Source organism: Elephas maximus, chromosome 11 (assembly GCF_024166365.1).
Source record: "Elephas maximus indicus isolate mEleMax1 chromosome 11, mEleMax1 primary haplotype, whole genome shotgun sequence".
Taxonomy (NCBI): Eukaryota; Metazoa; Chordata; class Mammalia; order Proboscidea; family Elephantidae; genus Elephas; species Elephas maximus.
The window spans coordinates 67029079-67055705 of NC_064829.1; the positions used below are offsets into that span (position 1 = coordinate 67029079).

Below are 26627 nucleotides of genomic sequence, written 5' to 3' on the forward strand. Positions count from 1 at the left end.
AGAGTAAGGAATTGCAGAAGTAGTCAACCATAGGTTCATTACCCATGAGAGTGCAGTTCTGAGGCATATCTGATAAGTAGAGACCCCATCCTCTAAGTGGGTTCATGGTCTTGTGCACAGCAGGTAGGGAAAATTGCATCAGGTAGAGCCAAGGTTTCAGCAGCCCTTTGGGGTATCAGCCCCCAGTTTGCAAGGCCCAGCTGGCTGAAGGTCGTAAGCTGCCTCTTCATCCCTACTGTGGCAGCTATAAATGGGGGGACTTGGCCACACAAGGTGGGGGTAAGCATCTACTAGGGGCTGGAGACCAGCTGTGTCAGTGAATTTGAAGTGGTTTACATTGAGTAAGGAAAAACATCAGGCAACAACAAGGTAGTAGCAAAAGGTAGTTTAATGATTCTGTCTCACCTTCTTTGTGTTGACTGAGATGCAAGCTAGCAAGGAAAGAACCAGAGGATGTTTCTCACCCTTTTTTGTGTTGAGGAAAACAGAAGGAGGAAGTTTGTGGCTATCAAGAAGCTGTTGATGAAATTCAGTTAGCCATTTGTCCAAGCCACGTCCCTGAAGCATTTTTCATAGACTGGCTTTCTGTACTTTTATCTTAAAATGGAAACTTCAAGGTAGATGGTGACAAAGAAATCATATAGGGTGAGCCTTGTAGGAAAAGTCAGTGACTTCACAAGTTTCCCCAGCAAAGTGTTGGCATAGGCAGGACCAGGAACTGATTTAGTTCTCCATCATTTTTCTCTGGTGCTGCTGTGAGAATATCGTACTCCATTTTTTCACAGGGAACTTTCCATTTTGGAAGTTTACGTAATTGGAAAAGCAAACTCAAGTGATAAGTCAAGGAATTGATGACAGCATTAGTACACGTCTCAGTCCACTGGCCCCTGAACAGATCAGGTGATTTCTTGTCACCTGGATTGATAGCCTTCCAGGAGATGAGTTCTTACTGTCATATGCACTGATTCTCTGGGACTGGGGACAAATATTGTATTGTCAAATATAGAGACAGTAATCATTCAGAAGGGAAGACTTCAACCAGGATGAAGGGCATATGTTAACGGACATAAGAAAATCTGTGAGCACTGGGTTTAAGATTAGAGGGGTCCAGAAGAGGATTGACTGAGAAGCTTTTATTTCCAACATGAAATGTCATGGCCTCGTCCAAGATGGAGTTGGGTCATCCCCATGTCCTGTGATGTCTCTTTGGGCTGCTGTGGCACATGAAATTGGTAGCACATATCCACCTTTACTTGTTTTTATGAATTGCTTTGCAGAATGACAAAACGCTGGCTTGAGGAAAAGCTAATTTTCTCAGTGTGTGACTTTTCAGCTTTCCCACCCTCCCTCATTTACATCTGGTCAATTTCCTTACTAGTTGCTGATGTGCGGCCTTGGTGACGTGGATGTCAATGACTGGAGACAGCATTCTATTTACAAGAACGGCTACTGCCCAAATCACCCTGTCATTCAGTGGTTCTGGAAGGTAACTCCAGGTCCCCATGGGCCTCCCTGGTTTGTTGGGAGCCACAGGGGTCACTCTCTGCCCCGCACTGCTCCACCTGGGTTAGAGCTGAGGGCTCTTTGCTGCCCTTCGTGGTCTCCCTTGGAGACTGACACTGGAAATTGGGGTGCTTTATTTACACTTGGACTGCTGGTGGGGAGTAAAGAGGCAAACTGAGCTGGAAGAAGCTCTTACATCTGCATCACTAATGGACAGCTAGAACTTGAATAAGATTGCTCCTTATCAAAGTTCATGTCTTTCCTTGACTGCTTGGTGAAAGTCGCTTTTATTTGGAGAACCCAGAGAGTAGGATGGTTCTGAAAAGGCACTAACTGGATTCAAGAGATCTGAAACTAGTCTACTCAAGTGAAAATAAGAATGGAAGTTTGCTCAAGGCAAAACCATGCTTTGGGGCTTACTTTTCCAAGATCCAATTTTATGTTAAAATTTTTTTCTTTTTATTTTCCCCCATTTTTTGTTAATTCCAGCCAACATTTTGAGCTTTGTATCTTTCAACAAAGATGTCAATGAAATCTGATCTACCTAGTACCAGTATTTTCATTTCACTCAGCTCAGGAGAGAAGTGAAATTGGAATGGGTGGGTGCAAAGGAGGGAGGAAGAGTTGACTTTAAAATTCCAAATTTTAAAAAAGGCAATTGTTTGCTTAGAGGAAAAAGAAATCACCTAACTTATTTTGATTTCTAAAAGTCTATTACTAATAATATTTCAAGTGCCAGAAGAAGTGTACAAAGAGAAAAGAACAAAAGCAGGTACTTTGTGGGTCCTTGTCCCTGTCTCACCCAGATTTGATTTTGGATATTATTTTTACCGCAATTCAAATAACATTACCAATAAAACCAACTTAATTCCTGGTATAATTCAGACATATAAGGTAATACAGATTGTTTTAGAGGCCTTTCCTACCCATTCCTTTTTTTTTCTTTTTATAAAATGTTATCTTAGAGAATTTGTCTACATGTGAAATCCCATCTCATATTCTGTCGGATCCTCTGTTCCCCACTGTTGATATCTCTATAAAACTGTATTTATAATTGGCTTAGGGGGAGCTAGCACGTCTTACACACAGAAACACGAGTTTGATGCCATCAAGGAGTTGGCTTTTCATGTCATTTATTTGGATGTACTGGCAGAACAGAGAGACATTATGATCTCTAAAATTAGGGCAGGATTGTGGTGCCCATTAGAAAAAAAAAAGGCTCAGTTTTCAGAGTCAGCCGTCTAGGTCTGGCCTCACAGGGTAAATAAGATCAACTCCAGCACGTCTGCCCCGCAGCCACGTACACAGGTCACATGGGGATGCACTGACCTCCTGCCCCTGTTCACAGGCGGTGCTGCTGATGGACGCCGAGAAGCGCATCCGGTTACTACAGTTTGTCACAGGGACGTCCCGAGTACCCATGAATGGATTTGCTGAACTTTACGGTGAGCGGGATCGTGTTGGGGCCAGGTCCACTTCTGTGACTCTCTGGCCAGGATGCAGCTGTGTTCTGAGAAGACTCTGTGTCCGGGGCCCCTGGACAAGGCTAAGATGTCTTTTCATGACAGTGTCACAAATAGGTTCAATAAAACTATAGGTGGTCTCCGACCTAACGAGGTATTGGAATTAATGACAAACAGCACTTACGGTTTTGAGGTTTTTTTATCATTAGTACTATGTACTGCATACAGTGTTGTAGCGTGTAATTTGCTGATATTATCATTCTCAGATGTTCATTTATAGATGTTCAAAGACAAAGATCAGATTTATAAAGATACTGAAAATAAAAGGCAAAAATGAAAAATTTTTTAAAAAAGATATTTGACTTAAATCAGAACCAACTGAAGACAGAGTCGTCAGAACAGAACCCCGTCATAAGTCAGGGACTCACCGTACTTCACACGGATAACTGTGTACTTCTGCATTGAGCTGTTGTACCGTTATCTTTACGTACCGTCTCCTCCAGCTCCTTCGGGGAACCAGAAGTTTGGCCTTTTTGTTTTGTTCCCCTCTCCCCACTCATCTTTTTTTGTGCATCTTTAAAAATTCGGTTTTACAGAATCATCTGTGTGATCATAAACAGAATTAAATTTAAAGGGCACCTCACCCCCCAGGAGGCAGGATTCTACAGTGCTTAGTGTAGATTTTTTTTTTTTAATCTTTTTGCTCTGTAAACTGAAGGTCATATTTCATTTTTTTCCCCCAAAAGTCATTTAAAATGTAAACTTCCAGGTTTAAAGACCGTAGGCTATCTGTAGTTCCAGATGTTACGTCAGTTAACTTGAGGAGATAGCACTCTGAAAGTCTTACAGTCTGTGTTGTGTGGCTGTGTAGACCCCTTGCATCCTCCAGCATTATTACATTGTAGCAAACAATGGTGTCAGGACTGAGGAGGGCAAGCCCTGCCTGGTTGCAGCCCTAACAGGAGCTGAGCCTTCTTTCCTTCCCTATTGACTTAAAGTCACATGTTAGTTTTGTTCTACTGTCCTGAGCAGTATTCACATTATTATTATTTTCTTTTTTACTCCAGGTTCCAATGGTCCTCAGCTGTTTACAATAGAGCAATGGGGGAGTCCTGAAAAACTGCCCAGAGCTCACACCTGGTGAGTGACAAAAACACCCAGGGGTCAACAAACAGTATTTAAAATACTTAGCTGTATGTGGTGCTGGGCTAGGAGTTACAGAATGCCACATTTCCTGTTCAAAAATAGCTCGTCGTTAGATGCCATCAAGTCAATTTTGACTAATAGTGACCCCACAGGGTTTTCTTTGCTGTAATCTAGGAAGCAGATCGCCAGGTCTTTTGTCCTTGGAGCCCGCTGGGTGGCTTCAGACCGACAGTCTTTCAGTTAGCAGCACTACAAGGGCTTCTTCATAAATAGCTCAGAGTGCCAAATGACAGTGACACAGATCAAAGTGTAAATTGTACAGTAATATCAATAATCCTTAAACTAGAATTTGAACAAACCCACTATGTTTGGCACCGAAAGAGTTAAACCCTCCTTGCTACCAGGAATTCCTCCAAACCCTCTTCATCCGAAATTATTCTAGGCAGCAGAGATTTCACTATATATTCAAATATATATACACATAGTGAAATGTATATATGGGTATGGCAGCTCCCAACCTATATACAGATTGTGTTTTTATTCCAACGTTAAAATCATTGTTTAGAACTTAGGGTAAGTTTATCTATGGAAACATAGTTTTTGAAAGGTCTTCCATGCCAGCCAGTAAGCCATAATTCCCTGGACTCGATCATGGCGGGGAGAAGGAAGGCTGTCATCAGAGGCCGGCTTGGGATGTGAAGCTTAGGAAGAAGGATCTCAGGGGTCTTCTCTGCAGAGCCACATGACACCACACAAATGCAAAGTGTGTACAATGGATTTTTTTTATAGCAGCTGTCCGTGAGCCCTGGTCTTGCTGACCAAACTCCAGTGTCCCTTGAGTAGGTTTTTCTGCACAGGCTTTTGTTTCTCGCTCTTTAGGAAGCTCGTGGGAAAGGGCATTCTGGAGAGTGGTGAGCCGCTCACAGAGACAGCCCCACTTCTCTCACCCTCATCGAGGGCTCCCAGAGCCCACATTGGCCACACTGAGCTCCATAATGCAACTGAACACTCAGTGCAAGACACGCCCACCCTAAACTAACAGTGCTGGTGTGGAGAGGATTTGCATGAAAATGTATTTGCGAAAAATTGGCTGTGAAAGGGTTTCTGCTTCGGTTGGATTCCCTCGCCTCCCTGGAAAGAAAGGTTTTTCCATTCATCCCATTCTTATGCCTCTCTGAATGGAATGAATATGGTCATTGCTAGTCAGGCCCTTGAAAGCAGGCGGCCTCCTGCCTAGGATGGGTGAATGCCCCGTGCAGTCATTCCCGTGAGCCTCTGTTTTTGTTCTAGGGGGACAGTGCTCTGGTATTTTGGAGCTTTGATTTCAAACAATATCAGAGTCAAAGGTGGTTCTCTGGGTTATGATAGGAGTCTCTGGGTGGTGCAAATGGTTAACACACTCAACTGCTAACCAAAAGGTTGGTGGTTCGAGCCCACCTGGAGGCACCTCAGAAGAAAGGCCTGGAGATCTACTTCTGAAAAATCAACCGTTGAAAATCCTGTGGAGCACAGCTCTACTCTGACACACATGGGGTCCCCATGAGTTGGAATCAACTCTGCAGCAATTGATACTGGTGGGTTTGAAAGGCATCTAGCATTGAGCTGAGCCCCAGAGCTGTTGGTACTGATGCAGAACCCCCAAACTGCTGCTATTAATAATGACAAGTATTAATAAGCAGTACATTAGTACAGTCATCCTCTGTAGATCAGGCACTATACTAAGTGCTTACACACATGGACCTATTTAACCTGTGGTTTACTACTGTTATCCCTGTGAGCTATTAATAAGCTTACTCAGGATCACACAGTTGAGAAGTTCACGAAGCAAGGATTTGAACTCAGGTCTTCCGGAATTAGAATCTGCACCTTTAATCACTACACCAGATATACTGCCTCCACAGATAACAGTTTTTCTCTTTAGAGTCTTAAAAGAGAATCCAATAATGTAGCATACAGTCACTATCTTCCTATGATCCTCTGGACAGAGTTTTTTGTTTGTTTTCATTGACTCTGACTTGTGGCTACCCCATGTGTGCAGAGTAGAACTGCTCCATAGGATTTTCAAGGTTGTGACCTTTCAGAAGCAGATCACCAGGCCTGTCCTCCAAAGTGCCTCTGGGTGGGTTTGATCCGCCAACCTTTCAGCTAGTAGTCAAGCACTTAACCATTTGCATCACCCAGGGACCCCTCTGCAGACGGACGTCTTCCTGTTCAACTTTTTTCTATTTTGGCACCTACATGCTTCAGCCACAACGAGAAAATGGTGCTGCCAAGAGTCACTGTCCACACTCGGTGGTTCTCAGCCTTGGTTGCTCACTGGAACCATCTACAGAGCTATAAACAAATGCCGATACCAAGGTCCACCCCAGAGATTGAGATGCAGCTGTTCCGGGGTGTGACCTGGGTGCTGGGATTTTAAAAGCTCTCCCAGGTGATTGTTGCATGCAGCCGGGGCTTTCATTCCTCCATCGGTTACACAGCTTACTTGGCGTGGGCAGCTTCATAGCTATGAAATTGCCCAAACACCGAATGGCTCCTTAGCCAAATCTAGAAAGTAGCTTTTGTCACTGAAGGGTAATCTTGATGGCGTTTCACCTCCACCCTTTTGTCCTTTTGCAGTTTTAATCGCCTTGACTTACCTCCATACGAAACTTTTGAAGATTTACGAGAGAAGCTTCTCATGGCTGTGGAAAACGCTCAAGGATTTGAAGGGGTGGATTAAACGCTCCCGGCCTCGGGGTGGTCATTCGTCGAGCAAGTTCTGCTTGCACTTTTGCGTTTGCCTGACAGACTTATGCAGAGACGATGGCGGAGGCGCAGCTGCACAGCGTGGCTCCTGGAGCAGAGCCTTCTCCTGTGCACGTGCCCGCGTGCAGACATGGGAGCCGCTCCCAGCTCGTGCTCCTTCCTGCATTCTCCACCACAAATTATCAACTGGTTGACGTGTACACTAATTACATTTCAGGAGGACTCGTTCTATTTATGTTGTGCCTCTGTAGGCAAAGCCCTTAATAAATATTTTACATACTTTCTAATGACAATGAATGGAATTAATCACTCTACAGGTATAGTATTACAACTCATGTTTACTTTTTTAAATGATTTAGACCGATTTTCAGATTTTATTTCATTACGATTAAAGATGTCTCCTGTACTTGGAAAGTGAGCTTTTTTTTTTTTTGTATTTGAATTTCATACCAGGCTTCATGTCAGCAACGTTTTTATTTTTGAAGTCCTTTGACACTCCCACCCCTCACTTTGTTAGAATCAGAAGACTGATTTTCGTCCAGAAATCTACCGACAAGTACTTTTGAGAGACTCTCCAATCGAACGTTAGGTGTAATGCTGTTTTTCTCCACACCCAGAGAGGATGAAACAAACTGGATATTATGGTTTTTTGGTTTGTTTTGTACAAACTTAGCTTAATAGCTACAGGCTGAAAGAACTGTACTATAGCATGACAAATTTTGTGTTGACTTGAAAGGAATCACACCATTATTCCTTAGAAGTAACTACGTGTGCTTAACACATTTGAGACAGGGTCGGACTCTCCGTTCTCCCAGGAGAAATTGCTGAACCCTTCCTGACGCTGTACAGTCTACCTTTTATTATATTTTCCTCTTTGCTGTTCGTTGTAGAGACGTGTTTGAATGAAACTTGGCACTGCTCGATTTGAAACTGTGGAAACCAGATCCGTCTCGTCTCCTGTCTGTACGCGTTTGCTAACGGTCGCTGAATAACTCACTTTCATTCTGACTGCACCAGTTCTGAAGGCACTTTATGTACCACATGAAGGTCATGTCTGGTTTTGTTTTCCTTTTGTTTTTTTTTTTTATCATAAACATTAAATGTGATGATGATTTCTTCTCTCTGCACACATCTTTCCCGTACGATATCTATCCATTGTGAATCTGGCTGCTGATGATGTATAAACCCTAGATGTAAAGCTGAGCCTGCAGGCCTGTCCTCACTGACTGTTTCGTAATTTCTACTCAACTACCAAGATTTATTCAATAGACACTTAATCTAACCAAGTTTTGTTACCTATGACATGTTGCATGCTTAAATACTGTGTACTGAGTTGTACCTACTGTGCACTACATGGAAGGGGAGAGAGAAGATTAGATTTGCTCCACTAAGTCCAGCGGTTAGGCTGGTAGTAGCCTCGGGCTGAGGATACCTGCATGGTTGGGCTCTCTTCCACTCTGGAAGTCTGTGAAGTCTTTGATACAGAATTCTGTCGTGTTTTGAGAGACTGTCTGAGACAGTGTTGGAGATCCCCTGTCGTGATTTCCTTTTTAGCCAGTATTGTCCTACACCCTGTTATGGCAGTTAGGGGCACTAGAGATATGATCTCTTCCCAACTGTAGAGAAGACAAAAAGTTGTGGTTTCAGGAGCTCTATTTGTTACCTAAGAAGGACCGTTTAAAAAAAAAAAAAAGAAGGACCGTTTAGTGTAAGAAAACGCTAATTATCCAGCTCTGGGTGACTAGGGAGAAGCCATGGATGTTTGCAGTCATAAATGAGTTGTCTGAAGTGGTGCAGAGGTCTGAGCTTTCTCAGAGATGGTGGATTTCTACAGAGCCAAGTACTGGCTTCCTTTTCATATTGGTTTAGAAAACATCCAGTGGTAATCAGAAAACTTAGATATCAAGTAAGTATCCAGAACAATATTGCTCATTATTTTCACCTATTGGTGGGACTTTTTGCCCTATCTCTGGTCAAGGTAGCAAATGTCTCAGTGGCAAAATCCCCTAGTTGTGACCCTCATAGTCCAGAATGTTTTCTTTTTAGGAATCGTGCCAAAGCGCAAGTTGAGCAGTGTGCTTTGATGATAATTGAATGATCATAAAATTATAGGGAGAACAATCCAACAGTTGTATTCTAGGAACCAGAATCCCTCTATCATTCTGTAAATTGTATATTCAGAAAAGAATATCCACTAAAAGCAAATTAGGCAAAGTATTGAAAGTGTGAAAGAAAAATCATTCCAAGATAACTTCTAAACCAGAAACAGACTAAGAGTTATCAGAACATACCCCTATGAATACTTGAAGGATAACAATTGTGAATGATAATTCCATTCATCTACCCCTTAGTCATATGTAATTTTAAAGACAACTGAACATTGCTGGGCTTGGGGGCCTTTTTTAAGTCAAAATCAGTTTCTCTATTTGTTAGCAATTCTCAGCGTTTCACTCTTTGAAGTAGTCATGGATCTTGTTTTTGCCAAATCTTGACGACCATTTCCCATCATCTTCAGGACATTAATTGTGGGTAACAGTCAAGAAAATGTACAGCCTAAAGAGCAGGTTGCTTGGTCATTCCCTGGGCATCCGCCTACCTCACCAGCCAGCCCTGGGAGAAGGAGGAGGCATTGCCTGTTCTAGGGTGTCCTGAGTAGCCCACACTACCCTGAAGTCCAGGGTCTTCCTAGCCTCCATTTTCTCCCAAGGAACAAGAATTACCTTCATCCATATTTCTTAGTTCCCTCCAGCAGTGACAGTTGTTGTGGACTCCTTTACCACAAGGTTAAAAAGTGAGTTCCAAAACTTGATGAAGGTCTGTGAACATGAGTTATCGCAGCTACTCGGAGGTCCTGGGTGTTTCTATCCCTACCTCTTGTTGGCCTAAGGATGACTTTGGCAATCCTGCCTGGTGGGAATAGCTCAGATAGTACACTGCTTTTCTACCTGCTGCCTTCCGGAATGGGAACCCATGAGGCATTTGGCTATGTTCAAGTTGTATTCCATTTCATTGTTTTTTCCTTTTTTTGCCTGAAACATGACCATAGTTTATTTTTCTGTAGCAAGTCTTCAAGCAAGTCACAACAGTGTACAATGTATTTAATTTTGTTTCCAAGGCCCTTTGCTAGCTACCATCAGATATTCCCTAAGGTCAGATGGCAAATGATATAGAGCCACTTGACATGAATTATTCCTCCCACTTAAGGACAGGGTGACAGATTCTAAAAAATGGTTTGCAAAATATTTGAACCACTGTCTGTAGCTCACATTGTTAAATAGACCACATGTACTGTTCTTGTTTGATCTTGCCAGATCCAAATGGCTGTCTTGAAAGCCAAGTTCATATGCAGGAAATCAGTAATTATAACAATGACTGACAGTTTAACAGTTGATTCTAGTATTTCCCTAAGACTCTTGTATCTCACCTCTGGAAATTTTAACATCTGTAAAGAGAGCCTGGGTTAATCCATTCTTGAGCCCCTACCCACCGGGCTAGCTCTCCTCTTTCTTTGCCTCTCTCCTCCAGGGCCAGATTCTGTCCCTGTATCAGGCAGGAAGGAGAAGCGAGGAGGTGTTGTCTGGCATCATTTTCTGACTTGCCAGTAGGAGGTGCTGCTGTGCAGAGTAACCACCCAGCGGCTCCCTTCCCAGCCCCCAGAAGATCAAGCACTACCTCTGTCTTTCAGGCTTTGGGGTATGTCCTGAGAATTCGTGTCAAAACTGCCAACTTCAGGTCTGAGATGCATTTAAAAAATCCTTATAAACCCCACTTTGTACTTTAGATTTTAAACCTCTGAAGAAAATGTGATATACTTTGGACCACTTTTTTTTTTTCCTATAAGCCTTAATGAACAGTGTATATACATTTCCATACACACATCCTCGCCCCAGATTATTGTCAGTGTGTCAGAAGATGCTGTAGCATTAGGATGTGAGGCGGGGTCATGTCTTACAGGAAAGGGATAGCTTTGTGTATGTGTATGGAATTTTCCAAGAAAACCTCTCTTCAGACATCCATCCTTCCTTTGAGATGTTACACCTAAAGCAGTGCATGTTGGGAATGCATGCCTTTGTGTTAGCTGGCTTTACATTTGTAAGGAGTAGCAATAGGAGTCTAACAACATTGCTGGTGGCCACCAGCCTCTAGTGTACTGCATTCTCAACTTTGTATCGCTGCACCGAAAGCCTTCCTCCTGACCATAACCATGTGTCTACCGACATCTGTGTTCCTGTATAAGCCAGTGAGCGCCTCTTGACTCAGACTAATTTCACCTAGATTGTCACGGTTTCCTTCATGTTAACTTTGCGTACCTTTGTTCTTCCTTTATTACTATGTATGTAAGATATATATACATATATACATACATATTACTGTCCAAATATATGTATATATTTCTATAGCATTTTTACACCTTTACTGAGGAATCTGGTTTCAAAAGGGAGTGAGTTTAGTCGCTCCTACAGTTTTCTCCAAGCTGTGTCCTGGCTACTCTGACCCCCCCGAGCCTGAGAACCTCAAGAAGATGATGTTAATTTCTTAATTCAGGATCTATTATCAAACGAAACGTGAAAAAAAAAAAAGGTGACTTTTAAGGTGAAAACGAGTTTCAAGCATTCCAAATGAATTCTCAGTGTTTCTTAACTTCCTAGCAGGAAGGTGAGCACTATTTGATACAGTAGTTAAAGAAAAAAACAAACTCCCTTGACATTTTTTAAAAACAACTTACGGATAATGCTCATTTTCACAATCAGAATAGCTTTAAAATATGGCTGAATTTGATACACACCGAAAAAGTTTTCTTATGGACAGATCCTTTTTTTTTTTTTTCTTTTCATTTTCCTGGAGAGATCTAAAGAGAAATTGTAGCTTGTTTTCCTGAGAGCAAAAGAGTCATGTAACAAAAATGAAGTCGTTGTAATGAAGTGATGCGATTTGTCAATTATTTAATAAAGAATTATGGAAGCTGGAACATTTTCTACATCAAGTATTACACGTTGTCTGATTTACAGCCTCCTGTTCACGAATGCATCGTCTTAATTTTCTCAGAAGGATTTAAATGCCCTCAGATTCCCAGTGTGTTCATTTTCATCTCCCTAGAAGTTTTCCAGACCTTTAAAAACATCGTTGAAGTCTGCCCAAAACACATGGCTTAGGCTTAATAGGAGGGTGCACATTTACTCTTATCCATTTGCTATTTTATCTTTTTATTAAACTTGAGAATCAGTGTATTTGTATAATACTCACATAATCCATGTTAGTCCATTCCTAGAAAGGCATGTTTTACCTCTTGTTTTTATCCAACCCACCCTCATCTTATGTGAAAGTTAATGAGACCTAATGGCGTCCCTTGGTGGTGCAGATAGTTAACACACTCAGTTGCTAATCAGAAGCTTGGAGGTTTGAGTCCACCAAAAGGTGCCTCAGAAGAAAGGCCTGGTGATCTGAAAAATCAGCCACTGGAAACCCTGTGGAGCACAGTTCTGCTCTGACACACGTGGGTTTGCCGTGAGTCGGAGTCAGCTCGACGGCCCCTGGTTGATAAAGCCTAAGGTGGTTCTCAGAAGAAAGATGATATCAAAATCCAGACTGTAGGCTAGCTCCCTGTGAAAACTTGGTGGCGTTGTTCCTCATGCCTAGTACTAGGGTCAACAAGGAAAGGCTGGGCTCCTCAAACAGTCTGCAATTGTGATTAGAGTTGGATGAGCCCCAAGCACATTCCTGTGCAGAATCTCCTACCTTCAGCTTCGACATTCAGTCTGGATGAGGCCAAGCTGAAAACTGTTAACTTCCAGATTCTAGGAACTGAATTTAAAATTCCCAGAAAAGAGTATTAACTTAAAAATTGCCCAAATGTGTAATTTTCCTTTAACCACAGAAATGCATCCCTAAGTAACATTCACCATCCACCCGTTCGTTTTGGTGGTATCCTTACTTGAGTTCTACACACTCAAACTTATTTGTCTGCAAGTAAGCCCTTCCCTCAGGGAGAGAAAATATATACATTGGGTTATGGTGAGGTGAGCAGAAAAGCTTTGGGTGAAAGCATGGACTCCTCCCCATCACTACCACTCTGCCCCCTGAAAGCCCCACTCTGCCCTATGAGAAAGGTCAGGGTGGGACTGTGGAGGCTGGATGCCCTAGCAACGCTTTGCCCCCTCTACCTGGCCAGCTGGGGGGCAGCAGAGGGGCTCCTCAGAGGACAGCAGGCCTGAGCTGAGGGCAGGAGGCAGAAATCAGCCCAGCCTGGGCCACAGGGGACAGGGCAGAGACAACCAGCCCTGCCTTGAGGCCTCCATCACCCAGGACAGATGCACCTGGAAGATAAGGCCCTCAGGGCCAGACCCTTCCTCACAGTTGAGACAGAAACCCAGAGGGCAACCAACCTCCAAGACCACCTGGCAGACCCAGCCTTTGGGAGAGGAGGCCACTGCCTCAGAGTCAGTGAAAACTGACGACAAAGCACCACAGGATGCCTGTGGTCAGAGGCTGTTTAAAACGTGGTATCTAAAAGCTCAAGAGAAGAACATGGGAAGATATTCCATCCAAAAGAAAAGATACATGATTTAGCAAAGTCAGGGAGGGAAATCATAGAAGAAATCAACTGATGCGAGCCCACAGGGGAATCCTGTAAAATGGACAAACCTCTCTTGTCTCTAGAACTGAGTGGGGAAGGATTTTGAGGGCAAGAAGCCTGCTTCAGTCCACAGAATCCATTGTGCATAAGAGACACTACCTGCAAGGACAGCCTATCCTCAGCGACAGCCCCAGTCCCGCCCAGCACCTGATGGGGCCACATAGCCTCTCTGGCTGCCCTAGGACAATCCTACCTTCCAGCCTTCACCCCATGACAAAGCAAATGCCTCTTGTCCAGGCACCTTCCGGGAACAGCACAAACAGCCCTTTGTCCATTTGAGTCAAAGGGCCATGAAGGAGCAGAGACTGAGGCCTGGGTTTTCTACCCCAGGGACTATTTGATGGATATCCAGGATGTTGTATTTTTTTAAGTTTCTGTTTGATGAAGAATTCCAGACATTCATTTGTAGCATATTTAATATTGTTCATGGCAGAAAGTTTGGGTTTGGGCTTTGTCTTTTGAATTCTAGTTATTTAGCTCTTTTTATGCATTCTAAGACCTTCTCTGCCAATGGGGTCTTCTCCCACCATCCCACCCTAACCTCCACCCCCCCACCCCCTCCCCTTTGCCTTCTCTGCAGTCCATATTTACTTAGAAGATCCTTGCTTGTTCATCAGTTGAGATTATCAGGGGAACGTGCTCTCCCCAGTGTAATGTGTTTAAACAAAAGTTTGGCCTTTGAGCCCTGGAATTCGGTTAAAAAGTAACAGGCCAGATGCTGGATCAATAGGAGGCAAATATTAGCTGCAGGGGCCGGAGAGAGACAGTGTTGGGAAATACCCCCTGCTGGTGACATGGAAAGAGCAATGGTCATATCTGTCTGGGGGTCCAGGAACCCCAAGGGCCACAGTGACCTTGGACCAATCACTTTGCTGCTCCACAGGTCAAACATGGAAGCCACCAGCACTTAAGTTAGCTTCTAGGACTGCCTTGATCTGGACTACTGCCTTATCCTCCTAAAGGGTGTGTCCATTCCTTCTCTCCCCTTCCCATCCATTTTACACTCTTGCTGGCATACCGCCAGCAAAACCAAAAAAAAACCCAAACCCATTGCTGTCAAGTTGATTCTGACTCACAGCGACCCTATGGGACAGAGTAGAGCCCCATAGGGTTTCCAAGGAGCAGCTGGTGGATTCGAACTGCCAACCTTTTGGTTAGCAGCTGAGCTCTTAACCACTGCGCCACCAGGGCTCCAGCAAAGCCCTGATCATACCACTCTGCTGCTTGCAAGTTTTCAACAGCTTCCTATTGTACTCCTGCCTGATGCTCTAGGCCATCAGGGATATTTGGGCAATTGGATAACAGATCTCAGGTGGTCAGATCTGATGACAAATTTCCCAGTCCTCATCCTTCCCCCGCTATTGTTCAGTGTGCAGTGTTATTGACCACTTCTTTCTTGAAACTCTGGTTTCCGTGACTTTCACTCTCCTGGTTCTTCTCTACCGCTCGAGCTACTGCTGGTTTTTTCTCCTCCACTAAATGTAGATGTTCCCCCAATAATTTGTTCTTGGTTCTCTCTGTCTTTCTCTCTGACTCTGTCTTGTCCTGCCTAGCCCCAACCTCTCTCCAGATTCCCCAACCCTCATATCCAAAAGCCTGCTAGACACCCTCATAAAACATTCTTCATGCCACTCAAACTTGAAACGTCCCAATCTGAGCTCATCCCAACTCTGAAGTTGGTCCTCTCTACCTTGGTTCCCAATTTCTGGGGTTGTACCCAGATACCTGCCAGGCATCCACACTGGAATTTCATCTTTGACCTTTCACGTGGCTTTGCTCTACAAAGGCAAAGAGTGACAAAGTGCAGTTTTCTATCCATTCATTCACTCATTCATTCAGCAAATATGTATTGAGTACCCACCATGCACCACACGCTTGTAAGTACTAGGAATACAACAATTTAAAAACAAAGATCTCAAGCACAATAAAAATTATTAAAAAAAAATCTCTTCCCTCATGAAGCATATATTCTGATGGATGCAAACAAACAGCAAACATATAAATAAGTAAAATGCATGTTATGTGAAATGTTGATAAAGCCAAGGAGAGAAATAAAGCAGGAAAGAATTAAGGTATTGGGGGGGTGCAGTTTTGGATAAGGTGGATCAGGGTAAAGACCCCAAGGAGGTGAGGGAGTGAGCCATGTGGCTACTTGGGGAAGAGCATTTTGGGCAGAGGAACATCAAACACAAAAGCCCTAAGCAGGATTAGGAAATAAGGCAAAGCTCCCTTTGGAATATGTTACCACTGAGTCACCTGTTACACATCCAAGCGAAGAGGTCAAGTTGACTGTAGAAGTCCAGGCTGGAGATATGAATGAACCTTAGTGTCATCAGCATGTAGATGGTATTTAAAGCTCTGAGACTGAAAAGGAGGAGGTCCAAGGACTGGAAAATGAGAAGGACCCAGGAAAAGAGGAGTGGCCAGAGAGGTGGGAAGAAAACCAGGAAAGAGTGATGTCCCTGAGGCTGAGAGAGGCAAGTGTATCTAGGCAGGGGGGACCAAGTATGTCAGCTACTGCTGGTAGGTCAACAGGATGAGGACTGAGAAGCGACCACTGGAATTAGCAACAGGGAGTCATTAGTGACAGCAATATAAGTTACAGTGCAGTCCTGTAGGCAAAAGCCTGACCAGAGGGGGCTTAAGGGAGAACAGGAGGGACTGGTGACAGCAGGAACACCCATAAATAGCTCAGGCATCTGTATCCTCATCTCAATTTCCATCACCTCTTGTTATGGATTAAATTGTGTCCCCGCAACCTTAGACCAAAAATATCCCCTGAGGTCTTCTTAAAACCAAACAAGAGTTTAGCTTAACTAATAAAGAATGTCTGCCTTGAGCATTGTGCTCTTTTAAGATCTATCTGTATGGGATCAGTGAAATAGCAACTCAAAAGATTAGATTGGGACCTTAGGGGGAAGTGAGTTTATGTTAATGCAGAAGGACCAACTCAGAAAAGGAGGGTGAGAATGGTTGCACAACTTGAGGAATGTAATCAATATCACTGAACTTTACATGTAGAAATTGTCGAATTGGTGTATGTTCTGTGCATATGCTCAACAACAAAAAATTAAAATAAATTTTAAAAACAAAATTGTGTCCCCCAAAATATGTGTTGAAATCCTAACCAGTATAATTTTGGATGTAATCCTTTTTGGAAACAGGGTTTTCATTGTTATGTTAATTAGCTCATACTCAAGTATGGTGGGTTCTAAATCTAATCATTTCTGAGTTCTGAAAAGAGCTAATTAGACACAGTGACACACACACACACACACACACGGGAAGACAGACACCATGTGAGAATTAGCTTCAAGGAATCAAGGAATGCCCAGGACTACCTGCAAGAAGAAATTGACACAGCCGAGACCCTGGTTTGGACTTTCAGCGTCCAGAACTATGAGAAAATAAATTTTTGTTCTTTAAAGCCACCCATGTGTGTTATTTCTGTTACAGCAGCACTAGATAACTAAGACACCCCTCTCTACCTTACTTGCCTTACTGAGGTGACGTCTGCCCCAGGTACAATAGTGGCCTCCTGCCGTACATCCACTTATTTCCTCTCCCAATTCCAATCTGTTTGCACAGTACAGCAACCAGTATAGCACAGCTCCTACCACCACATTCCGCTGCTGAAATCCTTCCAAGGCTTGCCAGTATCGACGGACAAAAATCCAAACTCCTCAGCCAGGCTTTCAAGGTCATGATCAGGCTCTGTATTTGTTTCCTAGGCCGGCCATAACAAATTATCTCAAACTGAGTGGTATAAAACACAGAACTTTATTTTCTCACAGTTCTAGAGGCAAAAGTCTGAAATCAAGGTGTCGGTAGGGCCATGCTCCCTCTGAAGGCTCTAGGGAAGAACCCTGCCTCACCTCTTCCTAGATTCCGGTGGTTCTGGCACCCCTTGATGTTCTTAGGCTGGTAGCTGCATCATCCCAGCCTTCCCTGTGTGTCTCCTCTGGGTCTCTGTCCAAATCTCCTTCTTTTCTCGTTTAAAGACACCAAGTCACTGGATACAGGGCCCACCCTAATCTGGAATGATCTCATCTTAAGTAATTACATCTGCAAAACCCCTATTTTCAAATAAGTTCATATACCGAGGTACTGGGTGCACATGGATTTTAAGGAGACACTTCAACCCACTACCAAAAAACCAAACCCATTGCCATTGAGCCGATTCTGACTCACAGTGACCATATAGGACAGAGTAGAACTGCCCCATAGGGTTTCCAAGGAGCGGCTGGTGGATTCGAACTGCTGACCTTTTTGATTAGCAGCCATACCTCTTAACCACTGTGTCATCAGGGTGCCATTCAATCCCCTATGGGCTCTTAGTTCACTCCTCCACGCCCCTAAAATTCACTCAAACCCAACCATTCCCTGCATACACACCCTCTCGCATTGCTAGCTTCTTGCCTTTGCTCATGGTGCTTGCTCTGCTCAGAGTACCCTTGCCACATATCCGAGTCTACCCAGCCTCAGGGCCCATCCCAAGCGTCACCTCATCCGTGAAGACTTTCCTGATTCCCCCCACCATAGGAAGTTCCATCCCTCCTCTGAATCCACTGCACTTGACCCCCTCCTGCCTCATGTTCATATTTGTGTAGTTGTCGCCATGGTGGTGTAGTGGTTAAGAGCTACATCTGCTAACCAAAACATCGGCAGTTCAAATCCAGCAGCCACTGCTTAGAAACCCTATGGGGCAGTTCTACTCTGTCCTATAGGGTCACTATGAGTCAGAATCGACTCAACAGCAACGGATTTGGTTTTTTGGTATATGTCACTGGAGCCCTGGTGGTGCAGTGGTAAAGCACTCAGCCACTAACTGAAAGGTCAGTGGGTCTAACCCACCAGTTTGCTTCCCTAAAGACTACATCCTTGGAAAGAGCAATGGGTTTGGTTTTTTGGCATACGTCACTGTAAGCAACCCAGAAACAGGGTTTAAATTAAAGATTTCCGTATCATGGATGCCCAATAAACCAAAAAAAAAAAAAAACAAGTCAGTTGCCTTTGATTCCAACTCATGTGTGTCAGACTAGAGCTCTGCTCCAAAGGGTTTTTCAGTGGCTGATTTTTTGGAAGATCTTTTTCTTCAAAGGTGCCTCTGGGTAGACATGAACCTCCAACCTACTAGCCAAGCATGTTAACCATTTGCACCACCCAGAACTTTGGGTGTTCAATAAAGCTGGGTTAAATTGAACTGAGTAAGTGCCGGGGGATGGGGTGAAGCTGCTGCTTATTGCGAGGCTAGGGGTTTGTGGATTTCAGTTTTGAGAGTCCTGGCTGTTTCCTGCCTCCGTCCGCTCCTGAATAAATAATCACACATTGGCCGGGCTGACGGCCCTCTTCCACCTGGTTACCCTGATGACAGTGCCCGCTTGCTTATCAGTAAGAGGGTCATCTGGGGCCTCTGGGGTGGGGAGAACAAGACAGAAGGCAAGGAGACAGTCAGCAAAAACCCCGAAACTGCAAAAAACTATCTGCTAGGAGAGCCACCCCGCCTGGGTCTGAGTGGTTTGGCGCCTGCGGACTCTCCTTTTTCCCTAAAAAGTAGCAAGTGAACACGTTGACTTTTTTGCTCTGCTTCTCATCCTTTCAGACAGTTTTCAAGCTTCATCGTATAAGCAACAATTTAGTTCTCCAGAGAGAGATGGCAGCTTCCCTGGAGGCCTGTGGGCGCCTACGCCACACTCGGCTGTCGAAGCAGAGGCGGGCACCTGGCAGAGGATTCCTGGTGGCTGCTGAGCCATCTCCTGTAGGTCCTGATTGAGCACATGGCTCAAAGATGCCATAAGAGGCCTCTGAGCGTGGAAAAGGAGGGGTCCCCAAGGGAGGTGAGTGTGCTCTGCTTCTTGGGTGTGGGAGGGAGATGCTGCAAATGAGAATTACAACCTCCTCTTGGAATCGTCACAGCTCAGAATGACTAGAAATTTCAGGAACTCATAAATTGACTTTCCTAAGGTCAGAGAAGGAACCCGAGTGGCACAGTGGTTAAAGCACCTGACTGCTAACCAAAAAGTCGGTGATTCAAACCAGCAGCTCTGCAGGAGAACGATGTGGCAGTCTGCTTCCGTAACGATTATGCCTTGGAAACGCTATGGGGCTGTTCTACCCTGTGCTATAGGGTTGCTATGAGTCGGAATCCATCCAATGGCAATGGGTTTATGGTCAGAGAAGAAGTCCTAGTGTCGCAACAGTTAAGTGCTTGGCTGCTAACCGAAAGGTTGGCAGTTCAAACCCAACCAGCAACTCCACTGGAAAAAGAACTGGTGGTAGTCTGCTTCTTAAGGATTATAGCCAAGAAAACCCTATGAGGCAGTTCTACTTTGTCACATGGGGTCACTATGAATCGGAACCAACTCAACGACGCCAAACAAAAACAATAAAAAGGTCAGAGAAGAAGAGAGAACCCCGTTTTTATCGGGACAAAGGTTGAAAAATGGTGATTGGTATGACATAACTCAATTGATTGCCCACAAGTTTTATTTGGCCTTCCCAGGATTTTTTAATGGGACAATTTCACCTAAAAATCAAGTTTTCCAACTTCCCTTGAAAAATTAAAAGACCTGGCATCCATCAGTTGTAGCTGAATATCTCTTTAGATGGGGTATTAAAAAAAAAAAACCTGTTACCATCGAGTCAATTCCAACTCATAGCGACCCTATAGGGCAGAGTAGAACTGGCCATAGGGTTTTCAAGGAGTGGCTGGCAGGTTCAAACTGCTGACCCTTTGGTTAACAGCTGATTGAGCTCTTAACCACTGCAGCACCAGGGCTCCTGATGGGGCATAAGCCTTCCCATTTGCCACACTCCCCTCTACTCGGTATTGCCACATCTGACCCACTTCACTTGTCACCTGCCTGGCCTGTGTAGACATTTGAGTTTGCAACCTTTGGACCTGGCCATAGGCAATTTGGATCTATGTGAGATTTGAGCTTGAGTTATCCAAATAATCAGCCCATTTCTCTTTACTGAGAATGTGACTGTTTGCTCTTATCTTCACAATACATCCCAGGGGCCAATGAACTAATTCATGTACATTGGGAGCTCAACACCTCTCAGCTCTGTTATGACTCTCCCCAGACCCTCCTCTTCTAATAACTCAGCCAGTTGGGAGCTGCCAAGATGTCGTTCCCAGTTCCTTGGCCTGAAGTTCTTGCCTTTATCAAGCCTGGGAGTGTGGGCCTGCAGAGTATCCTCCCCTTCTGATATAGTATGGGTGGAGTTTTATCTTGGGGAAGGAGAAGAAAAAGAGGATCTCAGAGGCAGTGTCTTCAACTCATTCCTCCAATCTTGGGAAAGTCTCTGACTAAAGACATTTCCATGCTCCACTAATACCTCCTTTTCAAAACGTAGCTCAAATGGGGACTGGGAAGGAGCTCTAGTGGCACAAACAGTTAGGTGCTCAGCTACTAACCGAAAGGTTGGCGGTTCAAATCCACCCACCCAGCTACTTCGTGGGAGAAAGGCCTGGTGATCTGTTTCCATAAAGTTTACAGCCAGAAAACCCTATGGGGCAGTTTTAGTCTGTCACTTGTGGTCACCATGAGTAGAAACAGACCTGACGGCACCTAACAAGTGGGGGTGGGGAAGTCTAGCTGTTTGACACATAATCTTCCCAGGCCCCATCCACCCCATCGTGGGGACAGCTTACCCAAATTGCAGGCCTGGCCCCAAGGAGGAGAAATCAAAGAGCCGTGTGAAATAAATTTTACAAACCCTATGCTGAACGTAGGAGCCCTAATGGCACAATGGTTAAGTGCTTAGCTGCTAACCAAAAAGGAGGCAGTTCAAACCCACTAGCCACTCAAGCGGGAGAAGAGACCTAGAGATCTGCTCCTGTAAAGACAGCCTGGAAAACATGATTCGGTATGAGCCGGAATCAGCTCGACAGCCCACAACACAATAGATCCCAAACATCATGGAGAAATGGTGACTATAGCAGACAGCAAGAAATACAGGCCCAGTTTCCCCTAACAGAAAGCATTCATTCATTTGTTTATTCACTCAAGAAATAATACATTGCCATCTAGTCAATTCCGACTCAGGGTGACCCCCTGTGTTACAGAGTAGAACTGCTACATAGGGTTTTCTTGGCTGTAATTTCAGCAGAAACAGATTGCCAGACCTTTCTTCTGGAGCACCACTGGGTGAGTTCAAATCACCAAACTTTAGGTTAGTAGTCGAGCGCAAATCACTTGTGCCACTGAAATCGATCATTGGCCCCTGGTGGCGCAGTGGTTAAGAGTTCAGCTGCTAACCAAAAGGTCGGCCGTGTAAATCCACCAGCCACTGCTTGGAAACCCTATGGGGTAGTTTTACTTGGAATTGACTTGATGGCAACAGGTTTTTTTTTTTTTTTTTAATTGGTTGTTACTTGCACCTGGCATTGTGCTAGATACTGAGGATGCAAAATGAAAACCAGGTTCCTTGCCCTTAGGGTTTCATTTAGTGGCAAAGAAGAAGAGAATGGCAACGGCCAGAGCAAAATGGGACGCAGATCCACAGTCCAAAACTCTGGGGCCCCGATATATTTTGGAATGCAGAATTTCTTTGAATTTTAGAAAAGCAATACATATATACCACACATTATGGCCCACGCCAGCAGAGTCTGGGGCAGCACCCTGGCATCAGAATCAGTAACATTTCCACAGCAAAGCATGTCAGTGCTCACACAAGGCAATAAGTAGAAGCTAGAAATAGCCTCGGGCCCGTTCAGGTTAGGCTTTGTCATCCAGTGAGGTTTTTGCTCCAAGTGAGATTGCTTCAGCACTGACGAAAAATGGCTTTTGAAATTGCAGATAAGGGCATATGCCCCTGCCCAGGGCTCAGGTCAGTCAAAAACTCATGTAAAGAAGGTTTCTCACATATCCCTTGAGTTGAAACTTGGAAGATGAACTGAACAAGAACAGGGAAGGCTTTCCAGGCCGGAGAACAAGCCAGGCCCAGGCCACCCACACAGCAGTGAGCGCCCACCCAGGGAAGCCGCGTCCTGCCCAGGTGGGAGACTCAGGCACAGCTGTGGCCAGGCCACTGCTGCTCAAAGGGACGGCACTGACTCCTGTATCAGGAACACCTGGCGATGCTTGTTAAGAAGAACAGAACCCCAGGCCCTCACCCAAAGTATCTCAGAGGGTGGGGCCTGGGAAAATACATTTTAGATCCATTTTCCAAGAGATTCTTATCCATGCTGAAGTTTGAGAACCACTAATTTATTTGACACACACTACGCAGGTCCCTCTGGAGCCCTGGTGGCACAGTGGTTAAGAGCTCGGCTGCTAACCAATAGGTCAGCCATTCGAATCCACTAGCTGCTCCTTGGAAACCCCGTCGGGCAGTTCTACTCTGTCCTACGGGGTTGCTATGATTTGGAAACAACTCGACGGCAACAGGTTTGTTTTTTGGTTTATGTAGGTCCCTGGGTGGTGCAAATGGTTAATCTCCTCAGATGCTAACCAAAATGTTCAAGCTTCAAGTCCACACAGGGGTGCCTCAGAAGAAAGGCCTGGTGATCTACTTCCAAAAAACCAGCCCTTGAAAACCCTATGGAGCACAGTTCTACTGTGACACACGTGGAGTTGTCATAGTCTGAATGAACTCGACAGCAACTGCTTTTTTAATGTTCCAGGCATCGTTTTAAGTCGCTTTAGAAATATGAACATATTTAGCCCTCTAAACAGCCTTACCAGGTAGATATGTTATTAGTCCCATTTTTCAGTTGGAGAAATCAAGGAACAGAGAGAGAGAAAAAACAAAAACTCATACAAGGTCACAGAGCTTGTAAGAGATAGACCAGGTTCTGGCTTCCAAGTCTGTGCTTTTAACCTGAATGCTGTCTTTGCATCTACTGAGGCACCTGTCCCAAGCCAGGGCCTCTACCTGCAGCAGCAGCAAACCTGGAGCTTTGGTGGAGGAAGCATGCCCTGCAGCCCCAGCTGTGCTCTTTGAGCCTGCAGGCCAGGTCCTGTGCCCCAGCCCCAGGGACCAGGACCCCTGCGCAGAGCAGGCCTCAGGAGAAGTAAAGCTTCGCTCTTTCACCCCTGGGGTTGGAGGTAGCAGAGAGAAGTTGACCAGCTTGTGATAAGCCTGTTAGCCTTGGGGTTCAAAGCCCACATTGCTCTACTTTTTATCTGTGCTATCGATAACTGTTTCAATAGCTTCTGTTTGAGTAGATGAAGCCAGAAAGCAAGGGCAGAGGGTTGGAATCTGCTGACCAAATGGACAGACTCAGCCAGCAGTGTACCCTCTTCGTGTGTCAATTCCAAAAGGCAGGGTTTGGAAACCAAGTAAACAGACAGCTTTTCTTCATCTCCACGTAAACAGCTCTTCAGCTGTGTTTGGAGAGAGTTGGGCAATGCTGGAGGAGGTTGGGTCAGGCAAAAAGTCATCTTTGAATTTTAAGTCTCTGAAGCTTTGGTTTCCATGTTTCTATCAGCTCACATCAAACAGAGAGTGCTCCTCCACCCCTACCAACCCACCATGGAATTACCAAGGGCATCAGAGTATGTTCTGGAACATTCTGCCTTCTCTCCTCACACTGGGTGCATTCCACTGGTGTGCAATCTGAACACCAAGCAACCTCTTTTTGAAGGCCACAGAGTTCTTGCTCAAGGACAACTGCTCTCTAGCTTAAGCCAATTCAAAAAAGGGCTGAAAACACACATGAAACAGGAAAGCTGGCTGAATTCCAGAGGTAGGCATGGCGACCGTACACTCAGAGAATTTTAAAAATAGAGAGGGAACATCAGAAAATGTTCTCTCCAAAGCCCTTGGTTTACAGATGAGGAAGCGAAGGCCCAGCGCGGGAAGGTTTCTTGCCCAAATTATCTACTTGGCAAATGGTGGGGGAAAATTAGAGCCCACCCACGCATCCCTCAGGGCAGTGGCTGGTTGAATCTTCTCACCACGCTATTTGGCCTCTTATCATTTGTCGTCAAAACCTTCCAGTTCATAATCTCAATCATCCATTCCACCTTCATTTATTCTTGAGTATTTTCTATAAGCAAAGTGATGGACTAGAAATTGGGACCCCTCCTAAGGCATGTTGTTGTTGCTGGGTGCCGTCAAGTCCATCCCGACTCATAGTGACCCCATGTGACAGCCTTTAGTCCTTATAGGAGCAGATCACCAGGTCTTTCTCCCATGGAGCCATTGGGTAGGTTCAAACTGCCAAGCAGAGAAGCACTTAACCATTGAGACACCAGGGCTCCTTCTTAAGGCAGAAAAACCAAACCCATTGCCGTCAAGTCAATTCCAACTCATAGCGCCCGTATAAGACAGAGTAGAACTGCACCATACGATTCCCAAGAAGGGCCTGGTAGAATGGAACTGCCAACCTTTTGTTTAGCAGTTGTAGCTCTTAACCACTACACCACAAGGGTTTCCACTCTTAAGGGAAAGAAAAAATCAAACCCACTGCTGTTGACTCGATTCCAACTCATAGTGACCCTATAGGACAGGGTAGAACTGTCCCACAGGGTTTCCAAAGACCACCTGGGGGATTCAAACTGCCAACCTTTTGGTTAGCAGCTGTCCCTCTTAACCACTATGCCACCAGGGTTTCCTTTAAGGCAGAAGAGAAGCTTAAAAGGGTCTAGGGCCTCAGGCTGTCCTAATTCAGTACAATTTTGCCTACAGATGGTCCTGTAGCATGAATGAAAAGTAAGAATCGTGCCATAAAGAGAGGATAACCACATAATCATTATCTGGAAAGTAAATCCATTCCCCCAGGACACGATAGTTTTTATTCTAGTGGCAGATTAATTCTGATGCATGGGACTAGTGGAGGTCTTGGGGTACCCCAATTCCTGGTGGTGGAGGAAGGCCCCAGGCAAAAAGAGCCAATGGGAACGCAGCTGTAGATTGATGACTTACAGTGTGGGGGGCTCCCCCTGCAGGGCTCCGGCTATGGATCTACTTCATTTCTTTCCACTTTTGGCTCCATCTCCTCCAGCACACCCGAGTTGCAGGGCAGCTCAGAGCTGGAGTTATTCTGGCTGGTGTGCTCCTGTCACAGTAGAAATCCCAGCAGGCACCCAGAAACTTCCATCCAACTTTACACCCCCTCCATGTTCACACCACAGTCTTCCTGCACATGGTTCACCAACAGCCTCCTAACTTCCACTCTGATCCTTCTCCAGCCCCATCTCCACAAGCAGACTAAGAGATCCTTTAAACGTGCAATTAAAACCCTTCGGTAACTTCCCATTGCTTTGGGACTAAGATTAAACCCCAGCTTTCACCCCGCCTGCCTCAGACCGCCTTGTGTGTCTTCTCCCCTCCAGGTCCACTCCACCACAGGGCTCCTTCTCTTCCCACCTGTCTCAGGCCTTCACACCTGCTGGCGCCACCACCTGCTACCTCTCCTGCCCCATCCCTGTGCCTAGACAACACAGGTCCAAACATCAGAGGAATTCACAACCCTGCTACGAGTCTAATCGCCCTCGTTAGAGATGTGTAATGCTCCCAGGAAGGAGCCCTGGTGGCTCAGTGTTTAAAGTGCTCGGCTGCTAACCGAAAGGTTAGCAGTTCAAACCCACCAGCCACTCTGCAGGAGAAAGATGTGGCAGTCTGCTCCCGTAAAGATTACAGCCTTGGAAACTGTATGGGGCAGTTCTACCCTGTCCCATAGGGTTGCTGTGAGTCGGAATCCACTTGATGCCAATGGGGATGGAATACCCCTGGCTCCTACACTGTATCCTCCCTTCCAGGATCAAGTTAAAGCCCCTTAACCCCCAACATGACTGGTCCCTGGAGCACTGAGTGTCTGAAGGCCCTCGGCCTCCAAGTGGAGGCCACTTCTATCACTGCCGTGGCTTCACACTGACCTCTGCCATCAGGCCAGTCAGTGTTGTCTGTGCAGGAATCGTTCCTCGGCCTTTGGAGTCTCGCTGCACCTGTTCTCAGCTTTTGCAAGACAGACATTGTCTTCTTGCACTTATTGCCAGGTTCAGAGGCCTTGGAGCTCGGCTTCTGGTCATGTTTTCCACCAATTAAAGAACAGCAAGGTGAAAACCAAAAGTCAGGGGTAGGAAGGAGGGGGAAAGAGAGTCACTGACTAGGGGGCATTGCTTTGCTGTTAAGAGTGAGAATAAATTTGAAAACGGACAGTGGCAATGGTCACAGGACAT

General features: G+C 45.1%; 1 protein-coding gene across 12 annotated transcripts in view; it reads left to right on the forward strand.

The window, feature by feature from the left end:
• NEDD4L (NEDD4 like E3 ubiquitin protein ligase) overlaps positions 1 to 11824 on the forward strand; it is a 377526-nt gene extending 365702 nt beyond the window's left edge. For all 12 annotated transcript variants that reach the window (XM_049901832.1, XM_049901830.1, XM_049901833.1 and 9 more), the window contains 4 exons: positions 1379 to 1486; positions 2852 to 2948; positions 4034 to 4106; positions 6732 to 11824. In XM_049901832.1, the coding sequence (XP_049757789.1) occupies positions 1379 to 1486; positions 2852 to 2948; positions 4034 to 4106; positions 6732 to 6834 (381 nt within the window). In that variant the 3' untranslated portion in view covers positions 6835 to 11824. The remainder of the gene's footprint in view (positions 1 to 1378; positions 1487 to 2851; positions 2949 to 4033; positions 4107 to 6731) is intronic.
• Positions 11825 to 26627: the final 14803 nt, after the last annotated feature.